The sequence below is a fragment of the Protomyctophum parallelum genome (assembly GCF_964188405.1).
Source record: "Protomyctophum parallelum genome assembly, chromosome: 8".
Lineage (NCBI taxonomy): Eukaryota > Metazoa > Chordata > Actinopteri > Myctophiformes > Myctophidae > Protomyctophum > Protomyctophum parallelum.
The window spans coordinates 28,592,928-28,605,304 of NC_139703.1; the positions used below are offsets into that span (position 1 = coordinate 28,592,928).

Consider the following 12,377-nt stretch of genomic DNA (forward strand, 5'->3'; position numbering starts at 1 on the left):
TCTTAATAAAAAAAACATTGTCACGTTATTATCATTGGAAAAGCTTTGCGAAATGTACTTGATATTCTCCCTCCCTGTTCATGTGTGGTGTGGCTGCGCTGCACCCAGAACAGAACAGCCCTATTGAATGAATGCAACCGCCGGGGGGAGGAATTATGATGAACGACGATACACCAGCAGAGATAGAAATCTGAGTGGACATAATCCATCTGATGGTGATGATGATGATGGCTTCGTCTCGAACGACGGCATTTATTCTCCTACAATCATGGGGTGAGTGAGTCTATACCTGTTAACCACTTAAACCATCTATTCTTCAGTGAAACGGACCTGAGTTGCAACTGACTGTACTGTGCTGTTGACGAATCGCTTCGCCAGAAATAGCAGATATACAAGCTCACAACGCATGGTGTTGCGATACGCTGTGAGCTTGTATATCTGCTATTGTTTTGGCTCGCGTTTTCCAATATGGATGCTGGGGTTCAAGTGATATTTAATACAGTCTACATCTGTCTCATAACACTACCAATACCTTTGCATGATTGTTTGTTGCACATAATATTTCAAGCAAGGCATACAATTCTCAATTTCTCATCTTGTCTGTAGTAAATAGGACTTGGGTTGACATAATTATGCTGATGCCCACTGGACCATATTCCCCACATCCCTTCTGGAGATCATTGCCCACATTACATCTGCCAGCGTGACTGATGGCACAGGCGACTCCCTCCCTGGCTGCACCCACACAATACTTTTTTTACTCTAGTTAATGGTTGCAATGATGCTAATACAATTCGGGCTGAGAGAACATTGTATAGGCCCACTATCCCAGACAGAGCTGAACATCGTCCCATAATTATGTCAACACTGGGTCCGGGGACCTCTAGGCCAGTGGTTCTCAAAGTGGGGTCCGGGACCCCCAGCGCGGTTCTTGAGGGTCTGTAACTCAGTGTATGAATGGTATGTACAAATGGAACCAAAAACTCAGAGTTAGTATAATATAGTGTAGATCAGGGTCCCACAGAATAGATTCTGTGTCAATTGGGGGTCTTTGGCCTAAATGCATATCATTAAATTGGCCTGGGGGTCATTGGAATTAAAAGGCTTGAGAACCACTCTCTAGGAGTCCAATGCATGGACCATTTATGGGTCTGTAACTTTTGAGTGTACACATTAACTGGTGGTCCTTGAAATTAAAACGCTTGAGAATCACTGCGGTTTTAGTCCCCAACCCTCTAGTGTTAATAAGGTCTTTATCCTCTTAAGACTTCCACAAGTGTGCTATGTTGTTATTATCTTTGGGCGTGTTGCTATCATGCCACAGCTTGGTCTGTGTATCACCACTTCGTTTCCAGGGAGTGTCAAACACACCTGTCTAGTATTTCTAGTTGTTCAGGGAGAAAACATGTTGAGGGGAATTAAGGGCAGATTCATACTCCTATTTTAGAGCCGAATAAAAGTCGGTTCGGCGCTGTAGAGCCTACAATGTGACGTCATTTGAGTTTCGGGGGGGGGGGGGGGGGGGGGGGGGGGGGCAGGTACCGTCCTAAAGTCGGCTCTTCGGTGCTACTGAAATTTTCTGACGAGCCAAAATCATTTCGGCACTACAGCGCCGAAACAGCGGTAAAATAGGAGTATGAATCGGCCCTAAGAGTTGTGTTGCGTACGCACTACACAGTAAATGCAGAAACCTGCTTTTAGGGTGGGCGTATTGTATAGCTGTTGCATAGCATCTCATCTGCATCATCAACGGTGTGCCTTGAGACAAGTCCAGGTGTGCCAGGAAAACAGCACATTATTATTGCAATATAAATGTACAACTATACAAAAAGTTATTAATTGTAAAAGTTTACTTTATCAGTACTTGTGTCCACATTTGTTTTCAGTACAGAGTCATATTTTATACTGTACATTATCCTTTAAACTTTTTATTTGGCATTAGTGAATAAAAAATAAGCATTTTTCAGAGTGACAACACGTCAGAATTTGTGAATTTGACTATAAGTTCATTTTGAAGTTAGAAATAAATGATAGGGAGATTCTGAGCGGTGGTTTCTGACTGGCCTACTGTATAGCCTGGAGTTGCACCATTCACTGTGAATAAGAATTCTGCACACTACATTGCATGTGATATTATCAATTACCATGTGTACCAGAGCTGAACTAATTAACAGATTAGACTTGGTTCTCTTCTATCTTTCCATTATTGCCATATCTGGATCGAACCATTTAAGAATCTCCTTGCAAGCAATACTACATGTCAGTCTTTTGAAAATGTAGTTTCCTTTGAAAAAGTAGGATCCCAATATGTTTACTTAAGCATATTAAGAATGCATTCTGTGGCGATACAAAACAGAAAGGTATATAGAAACGTAGGACACAATGCCCCTTTATGCTCCGCTAGGTACAGGCTATGTTCTCTAATCAGAACTAGAATAGGATGAGAAGTTTCAGTTCCTGGGGCTATAAATAAAATGTGGTTTCTGTGCAGAAATCCTCGAGTATTTGAGGGTTTGAGGAAGTAGTAGGTATGCATTCAGACAATACATCAACATCAGTTTCAGACATTTGAACCTAGAAGTTGTCTACACTCACCCCTGGGGCACTGGTTGAAACGTGGCCCCATTTAGAATACTAGGTTGAACTTGAGTCAGTGGGTTCTTCTATAAGTGGCACTGGTTGTATAACTGACTATATGCAGTAAACCTAATACTCTAAATAAGTATTTTGTGGAAAGGTTGGAATCAGGCTTTCCTCTGAAAGCGCTCTCCCTATTACTCATTAAACTTCATGTGAGTGCATGTGCAGGGTCACCCAGAACTGGCCTATAGTCCCACTTTTCTTTCCACAACTGGTGTGATAATGTATTGACTTGACTTCCGGATGCCCTGCCATCGGCCCACATTATTGATTGGTCTGAACGCCTTTTATGGAAGACTGAGAGTCACAACTCAATTGGACCATTTATTAACCACCTTTTCCGTCCTTTCGATCTCTGTGTCCATTTCCCCCAATATTTCTCTCCCTCTCTCATATCCGGGTATAGTACCTCACTCTGTTATCGCACAATTTATGCGTGTGTGTGTCGGTGTCCTCTCTCTCTCTCTTACACACATGCACGAACACGCAGATCATGCTACTGTATCTCACTGTACACTCTCGTTTCCCCCCTCCACAGTGCTACAGTATGCCATGTGTCGCGACGTTAGTCTTCCCACTGGGCCCGTGTACCGCGTGGCAGGGTTCCCTCTCTCTCTGCCATGTGCAGTGACGGGGTATCAAGGCTCGCGTACCCAGGACTTTGAGTGGTTCCTGTACAGGGATGATGCCGGAGGCAGGCAGATGGGAGTGGTGTCCACCAGGGACCAGGGATTTCCCTACGCTCCATTCCAACAGCGGGTGCTGTCGGGGGAGGTGAGGGTGGAGAGGGACTCCGGGGACACGGCCAGGCTGGTGGTGCAGCGGCTGCGGCCTGACGACCAGGGCAAATACGAGTGCTACACCCCCAGCACGGACAGCACCTACCAGGGGAATTACAGCGCGTCGGTTGTTGTCAAAGGTGAGAGAGGCGTCATTTTGGTTGTGGCAGATTTATCACTTTTCCAGTTCAGTGATAAAGTTTCAATATATTACAACTATCGAATTTCTCAATTAGTAGATTACAAGATGCCTGTTTTTCCTAAAATTAATATATAATTTCTATCAACGAATCGACACAAAATCATTCTAATAGTCTATTGTTTTTCTAATCAACTAAATCAATTAGTCTAATGAACCCTATTTTATACTTTGTCGAACAAATTAGACAAATTAGAAAACGAACAATCCCCCAACAATGACTTTGTTGAACATGGTACTGCTGTCAGCTAGATGCGTGACATGTTTCTTGAAGCTTCATGTGCTGGCGAATGTCAATTAAATACTGGCACTCGTCTCGTCACCTGGACTGTCCTTATCGATCCCAGTTTCTGTTTTCGCTCTCACATGCTCTTCATATGCACAACTGTTCTGCTTTGCCTCGAATGCCCGCTTCTGCATCACAAACACTTTTTAAAAAGCAATCATGTTGAATTATTCACGTTGACCATTTTTCCTTTTTCAATAGCCAACTAATCCCCCCCCACACACACACACAAACATTTGTGGCTAAAGCATCCCTTTAGATGGGCTCACTTTCAACTGCCCCAGTTTCATAATTCGCTCGGGTGTTCTAAACATAGAAAGAACAGTGTGTCGCAGTTTGGCAATAGAATTTCAAATTGCCATATTTTGTGTCCATCTGGCTCTTTCTGCAGACGTACTTACTCTCTCTAACATTGTTTGCCTGTCTGCTTTCCTTCTGCTCTCTCGCAGTGATCCCAGACACGCTTCAGATCAGCTATACCCGTTCGCTGACGGGCCAGCCCATGCCAGAGGGGGCGGGGCTAACGCTGCAGTGCTCGGCCAGCGTCCAGTCCGCGCAGCACACGCACGTGTCGGTCACGTTCGGGAAGCGCGGCGTCGAAGGTTCTGGCGGCGGCGGGGCGGGCGGAGAGGTCAGCATGGTCAGAGAGATCATCAGCGTGGACCGGCTGCTGGGGATCGCCCCCGGACCCGGCGGGACTTACAAGAAACGCTACGACGAAGGGGAGATCACGTTGGAGAAACGGGCGGGAGTGCGCGGACAGGACCAGTACGTGATGAGGATGCGGGCGATGGAACCGCAGGATTCTGGGGCGTATTTCTGTGAGGCCTCGCAGTGGATTCTGGACCCTGACGGCACGTGGCAGAAGATTGCACAAAGAACGCTGGACATTGGCAACCTGACTGTTCAGCCACTAGGTCAGTGTAACAGTAACTAATATGGCAATATCATGGCAATTAACCGAAAAGATATACTGTGTTTATATATATACTGATATTTAGAACCCAAAAACTTAATCTTGCTCATGTAGATAGAATAATCAAGTGTGATCATTCTATTTATTATATATCAGTTAATCAACTTTTAAACAAATAATCGATTAGTGTGATTAACCACTTAAGCCCTGTATTATACTCCGTTGCTCAATGGTGGCATACAAAGATAACGTACAAAAATTGTGCCGATAGCGGATCTGCAAGCTCATCAACACGTCACTTTCCTCACTGGAATAATAATAGTTCGTTGATCATAATCGAGGCAAAAGTTTGAAATAATCATATTTTTAGAAGAAACACGGTAACCTGACCGACATCCGTCCAGTGACTACTGAGGTCAGTGTAACTAACCAGAAAATGCACAAATGTGTCCATATAATGGTTTGTACTGTAGCCACCTGTCCCTGTGCATATATGTAGGCTACATAATTGCGTTAGCTCTAGTTGCATAAACACCCCATATCTTAATATACAACATTTAATTACAATAAACAGAAATTGTCTAACTCCCTGAACACACACGGGGAGGCTGAGGATCCAAAGGCTTGGGTCTTCTTGAGAAGCGACTGCGGTTTGCTCTCTGCTTGTCAAATTTATAGCACTGGATTATTAGGTTGTCAAGGAAGTGGTAACAATAGGTTTGGTCTTGTAGTTGTGGGTTCATTGGCTCTTTCCAAAATCTAGACAAGCCCTGACTGGTATGGGCGGTTTATCGCTTGGGTAAGTGATCGACTGGCAAACAAGGCTTCCGGCCTTGTTTGCTGGCTGGTTTAACCGACTGGATGGTTGGATGGATGGTTGGCAGACTGGATTGCTGTGTGAGGCACTTTGGTTACAGGACTTAATGGCTGGCTTAACCAATTTATCTGGCTGGTGGTGTGAGAATAAACAGATGCACTAAAAAATGACTGGAAGGTTTACACTTGGTCTTCAAGACTGCCCGACTGACCAGCTTTACTGCCTTGCGGAATATATCCAGCGGTGACTTTGATACTTGAATGTATAGCTGGCCTAAGCTGGGTAGCTATAGCACATTGGCTGACTGCCCAGTGCCTAGCTAAGGTTTGACTCAGCCTTTTGTTTGCATCAGGGGTTCAGCCTTGGGTTACTTACAAGAGCAGGGTCTTTTCTTTGCTCCAGAAGATTCTATGATTGAGTAGAATCTTCCATCAGCAGGATTGACCTTGGAACGCCACTGACAACATTAACCCATTTTGGGCGGGAACCCCTTTTGGTGTTTTAAAGCATCATGGTATACTTTAGCAGATCTACAAGCTCATGAACTTGTAGGTCTGCTATTTTTGAAAGATCGTGAAAATCTGCCTCAAATCTTTGAATATATATTATTACAGAGTGAACATTGTAACTCAAATCTTTGCTTCTGGGGGGTCCCTGGAACAACATATTTTCAGATGGGGGGCGGAGGCTTATTACATATAATTTTTGGGGTCCTTGACATGAAATATTGAGCACCACTGATACAGAAACATATGGTCTTTCAGAAAACTGTCAGGATTTTGAAGAATTGAATGAAGCCTAAATGGGTTAACCACTGAAACCCTGAAAATGATTGTCATTGGCAGGGAATGAGTTTTAAACACTTTTCAACCTTTCCACGTGCCTTGGTCTCTTACCTTTTTTTTTGCCAACACTCTTTCACACTTAACAATTGTTGTCATGACACTAGCCTATTGCAGAATACTGATGATTCCCCAAGCAACTATGTATGCGTCAGATTAACCCGACAAGATGTAGGCTAGTTGAGCTAGAAGTAAACATGGCACGTCTACTTCAGCTTTAGCACTGCATTTCCTCAATGCCTTTCATTGTTATCTTCTCAGGCAGACGCGTCAGTGTTTTATGCAGTAGTTGTCTCTGCACTGCCTATTGTGTGTTATTATGGCCTGGCACTGTTCCAGCTGTTTATGAATAATTCATTCATTGTTGAGCTGTTCCTTATTTTAGATAAGTGCTAGTGTAGTTAAATGCTGTCTTGTTGCTGTATAATTACAAGTGATTGCAGGCGAGCGAACAAATGTCTGGCTTTGTATGCGGTCTGAATGAGAGTGTCTCAATGATAAATTGGTGGAAATTCCAATGTTCATTTCTTCTACGTACTTGTACTCAGTGTATCCTACACAATCATGTATAATTTTCAATTTGTTTACGGTTAAACAATCCTTTTACCTTATCAGTAGTGATGTAATGGACATTTTAACCAGTGATCTGGTTATCATTATATTGACATCCAATACGGTGATAGATTGAAAGATGGAAATTTTGAATTATTATTAATTGTTATTTTTTAATTACGTGTGTGTGTGTGTGTGTGTGTGTGTGTGTGTGTGTGTGTGTGTGTGTGTGTGTGTGTGTGTGTGTGTGTGTGTGTGTGTGTGTGTGTGTGTGTGTGTGTGTGTGTGTGTGACCTTTGCTCTAGTATTCTAACATCTCCCCTTCTGCCTTCATGTTTCCAGTGGAGACCCTGAGTGTGAGCTCCACTCCCAGTGGGGAGGTGACCCTCCAGGCTGGCTCGCCGCTCACGTTGACCTGTGAGGTGTCAGGGCTGCCTTCCGGAGGAAGCTCTGGCCTGCTGGTCCAGTGGATGAAGAGGGGTTCTGTAAGCGCCGACGGAGTTGGTTCCAGAGGAGGCGTGGAGGTAATCGTGATTGGTCTGTCTGTGTTTGGTATAAATAGCTGGTAGTAGTAGGGCTGGGCAATTATATATTGAAATGTACTGTATATCGAAACTGATACCTAGAACCAATAACCTATTAACTTCATAACGTAAACGTTCATTTCAACCTTTATTTAGTTCTCGGAGAACACACTGAGGGCTGGGACCCTCTTTTTCAGTGGTGCCGAGATAAAAACGAACATAATAGACCAGGGTATTCAGAGTAGGGAAGCCGGGTGGGGAGAACAATCTTTGTCGCTGTGCTAGCGACTCCTACAGCTCGGGTGGTGCCTCTCAGCGCGGGGGTGTTGAACAGGACCGAGGCAATTCGTCCTCCCGGTGGGGGCTCCTCACTGGTAGGTGAGGCAGTAGGTATCCCCGGTCCCAGCCTAAGGGCCGATTCATACTCCTATTTTACCGCTGTTTCGGCGCTGTAGTGCCGAAATTATTTCGGCTCGTCAGAATTTTTCAGTAGCACCGAAGAGCCGACTTTAGGACGGTACCCGCCCCCCCGAACCTCAAATGACGTCAAATTGTAGGCTTTACAGCGCCGAACCGACTTTTATTCGGCTCTAAAATAGGAGTATGAATCGGCCCTTACTCGTCTGCGAACAGAAAAGCCTGGTCACAACCTAAGGCAGACATGCCAGCAATGCACTCTACAGCGTAGGTCTTGCTCAGCGTGGGCAGTAGGGTACAACAGAAAGTGACTAAAACACAGGCATGTGTGGGGACTCTGGGGAGGATTAAGTGACATAATGACTACATTGGCTAGATAATAATAATTTGTATTGTCCCGGAGGATATTCGTCTTCTACTCAAATGTTTTAAACACCCACTCACAAAAACATAGCTGGTAGACCAAAGTAGCGGTGGGTGTACTCATAGTCATATGCATGCGTGAGTGACCATGTTCTTCTTCAAAAACGTTAAATAAATAACTGAGGTTACATTCTTTAAAAAAAAAGAAAAATGGTGAGTTCCCAGTCAGGTAGGTCCAAATATACTGTGAGTAAAGTCTTTGTATAATGCAACAAATGCTTAATTATTGATAGCATCAAATATGCTTCTTTACAACATTTTACTTAGTCTTACAGAGACAATAAGAACAGCTGTGTGCAGAAAACAGCAGGTCAGCTATTTCTGGTACACAACCAGTTATAAAGCAGGCACTAGCAATGCATTTCAAGTGTGAACCCTTCCTCAGGCAGGCAGTAAGGTCAATGTCTGATCCTGCAACATCCGCCTAATAATCTATGGTGTCCAAAAGGTGGAGGTGGCGCGGATGAGCCCATATGGTGTCGTCAGCTGGGGAGACGACCTCAGCCGCGGGGGTGGGGGCTCCATGGAGAAGGTGGAGGAGGGCAGGTACTCCCTGAGGCTGTTCTCTGCCCGCCCGTCCGACTCAGGGGTGTATCGTTGTGCAGTGAGTGTGTACGCTGGTAGGAGCAACCCCAGTCCCTACAGTCCCGCCACCATCACCCAGAGGTCTGAGGGAGTCACTGTCAACCTCAAGACCAAAGGTAAGAGACTGTGACTATGTTGTAGGGTTTAGCAATTAACCGAAACGTTTATCGAAAACGACAATCTAGAATGAATAACCGATTTATAGATGAAGAAACAAAAAGCACCTTTTAGCCTAGCTCAATGCTGCAGACGGTCTTAGTCTCAGTTCTAGTATAAATTCACTGTGATGGATAGTTGGGCTTTTGCATTTTGAATAAGTGTTTACAAAAACGGCTCAATGTTTCAGTCTCACTAGGCCAACTTGCTTCCTTTAGTTGCTATCGTATGAGCTAGTTATAATTTAAATATGATGATTAAATCACATAATGTAAATGGATGGTTAGACTTCCTCAAACACTGACTAAGCATAGTGTGTGCAATGTACTGTAGGAGGCAAGTAATGAATAAACAGAACTGTGTGTGTGACTTGTGGAAATTGTTGAGATAAGGTGTATACGCATTGCTTTCACCTTGGGTGTGCCATTGGTGTGAGTCATTCTGTTTGCTTTAATTTATGATGCTGATTATCTTAGAGGACAACATGAAGGATGAAGGCTTGGCCTTTAGGGGAGAGACATAAAAAGCAAGCCATCATTTGGTTCTTTGATTTATGGCATACAAACTTCATCAACATTTTGGTTTCATGGACCTTAAATCAGCTGCCAACTCAACAATGTTGTGTTCAATGTTAACTGAGGTGACAAGTAACAACCCAAAATGTATTTCTTTTTAATTTATTGTTTCTTTCTTTTCAAAATCTTTTTATTCAAGTTTTTGTAACAAACCCAGGGGCAAGTATTAAACAGACATATCAAAATATATATTTTCTTTTTAACTCAATCCCCTATCCCACCCACCCCCCACCCACAATCCCAAGGATTGTGCGTGTGCACAAATGCTCGCATTCATTTAAGGGGCCCCGTTTTTTAGGTGTTGAAAATATTGTCACCTCATGCTAAAAGACGACCGGAATGCAGCGAAAATATAACGCCTGTCCATTTGTTGTGTTGTCCATCCGCCGTGCCATAACTGAATTCACACCAACCTCTACCCTCCACAGAAGTGCTGGTCAGTGCCGTGGCGGAGCTTGCTCGAGGTCCGCTGCTGAAGAGAGGCAGCACCATCGCCCTGATCTGCAACGTCACCGTGACGACCACAGGCCCCGCCCAGCTGCAGCTCCAGTGGCTACGGCGGCCGATCCCCGAGCCGGTTGTCATCAAGGGCGGGCAGCCGCCGGTAAACCTCCCGGTGGTAGACACGCCCAGGCTGGTAGCCTCTCTCACCTACGAGGGCGTGGCTCAGATCTACGCCAACGGGAGCGAGGTCAGCGTCGACCGGCTGTCGGCCAACAGCTACAGACTGAGGGTCCATTTTGCGAGCCCGGAGGACCAGGGTCTGTACGTGTGCCAGGCCCAGGTGTGGGGGCAGGACCCCCATGGGAGCTGGTACAACACGGGGGCTAAGGCGGAGTCGTCTGACGTGACGGTGTACCTATACGCCCGAGGTAAGCCGCTTACTGTTTGTCATGCCAAAGTAAAATTGAGCCGAAGTGGCATGAAACTTCGTCTTGAAACATCACCTTTGGTGGTCGTTCTTGTCCCTTCCCAGCACATGCCTTTTTAACTTTAGCTTTATGATATCTACCGTTTACTTAAAAAGAAAAATACAGGCAAGACCCATGCAGGCATTTATTCACCTCAGTAAACAGCAGTAATTGTGCCAACATCGCCGTGTGGTTATCAAGTCATGGATGATAGAATTTAATTAGTAAATCAATCTTTTCAATCTATACTCGGCAAGACTTCAATCCATGCTGGGTCTTTTTTAGATTAGTCTATCTTTCAGCTCTAAGCCTTGCTCTGTTTTTCCCATACAAACATTTAATGATGCCTTTCGTTTCCTTTATTTGTTCCTTCTTTTCCAGTTCTTGACCTCCTCCTCATCCCACTCATTATTGGAGTGTGCTCAGCTCTGTTTGTGGGAATTTTCATTGTCGCCACTGTAACCTGTTGCTTCATGAAACGACTGCATAGGCAGCGGGGTCAGAAGTAGATGTGAAATCTTGGTTTCTGAAGCGACAGCCAGCGGTGGCTGTGCAGTACATGCAACATGGATGAAATGATCCAGATGATGAATGAATTGGACTCGTTTAGCTAGTAACGAGCCAGGTTTGGATCCATCTCAAAGACGCTGGACAAGTGAGAGATTATTGGTCCTGTGGAACAGACAAGAAAACCGCCTGCTCAGAAGGCATACACAGTATCTTGGAACATCCGATATATAGAACCAAACTTTTTGTCCCTTCAATATTTTCTATGTTGACTGTTTCTGTAACATTTACCAACCTACCTAGATGTTTGCGTGGATTAATGGTATTATTTTAGACTAAAAGGAAGTTTCATTGCCACAAAATATTGAGGGGGACAATTCAGGTAGTCCTTTACACAAAACAAAGAACACAAATATTGCTGATATTGTTTAAGTCTGTTGGTTCCAATGTTCACAATCGAATGGCATGCTAGTTTATTACAGTAACGGTGATGTCTAAACACTGCCTGCATGTTTTAATCTCTGCTGTCAGAAAGTTACTCAATGCAGATGTGAGCGGCACAGCAGCCAGGAGAGCTTAGAGAATGCCTAATTTATACAGCGTCATACAAAATCCTGCAAGCTCTCAACGCGTCATTGGGAGCTCGCAGATACCGTTGTATGACAAATTATATATGAGGACTTTCCACTGCCTGTAGTGAAGGCGCTTCTCTCTATGACTTAATAAGGAATGCACTTGCCCAGGAATATGACAATGCTAGGACCAGTTGCATAGCATTCCAACTGAAAGCATTCCTTTATCAGTTCATCTCAGCTCATTTGCTGAAGTGAAACGTCTGTATATACTAAACCACTTGTGTACAGTGGACAAGGATAACTGGTAGAGTTATTCGTCATGCACTGAGCTGAACTATGTAAATACTCACAAGATAGTTCTGCTGTTTTTATTTGACACCATGTAACTAAATAAGAGAGAGACTACTTGAAATGTCGCATTCGTCTTTAGCAGGACGGCGAGGACGAGCTAGTTTAACATTCTGCAGTAGTTTGTTTGCGGCACTCTAACTCTCACAGCCAATCTACTCTTTTTACCCTCCTCAGCTGATAAGTCATGTTGCTGTCCTTGGCTAGAATCCATTTGTTTTATGTCCTTCCCGGGTCTCACACGTGGGAGATCAAACACCTGCCGCTTCAAAAAGACTGAATCCCCGCTTTGACCCGGTGTATACTGTATATTGCACTTACAACT

General features: G+C 44.4%; 1 protein-coding gene across 2 annotated transcripts in view; it reads left to right on the top strand.

Moving 5' to 3' along the window:
* The window catches only part of igsf8 (immunoglobulin superfamily, member 8), a 12,841-nt gene extending 464 nt beyond the window's left edge, over positions 1 to 12,377 (top strand). Inside the window, exons 2-8 of one of the 2 annotated variants that reach the window (XM_083771550.1) lie at positions 114 to 273; positions 3,179 to 3,559; positions 4,354 to 4,821; positions 7,374 to 7,555; positions 8,844 to 9,096; positions 10,140 to 10,583; positions 11,004 to 12,377. In XM_083771550.1, coding sequence (XP_083627676.1) covers positions 213 to 273; positions 3,179 to 3,559; positions 4,354 to 4,821; positions 7,374 to 7,555; positions 8,844 to 9,096; positions 10,140 to 10,583; positions 11,004 to 11,131 — 1,917 coding nt within the window. In that variant the 5' untranslated portion in view covers positions 114 to 212 and the 3' untranslated portion in view covers positions 11,132 to 12,377. Of the gene's footprint in view, positions 1 to 108; positions 274 to 3,178; positions 3,560 to 4,353; positions 4,822 to 7,373; positions 7,556 to 8,843; positions 9,097 to 10,139; positions 10,584 to 11,003 lie in introns of both variants that reach the window. The other variant, XM_083771549.1, reaches the window with a different exon arrangement.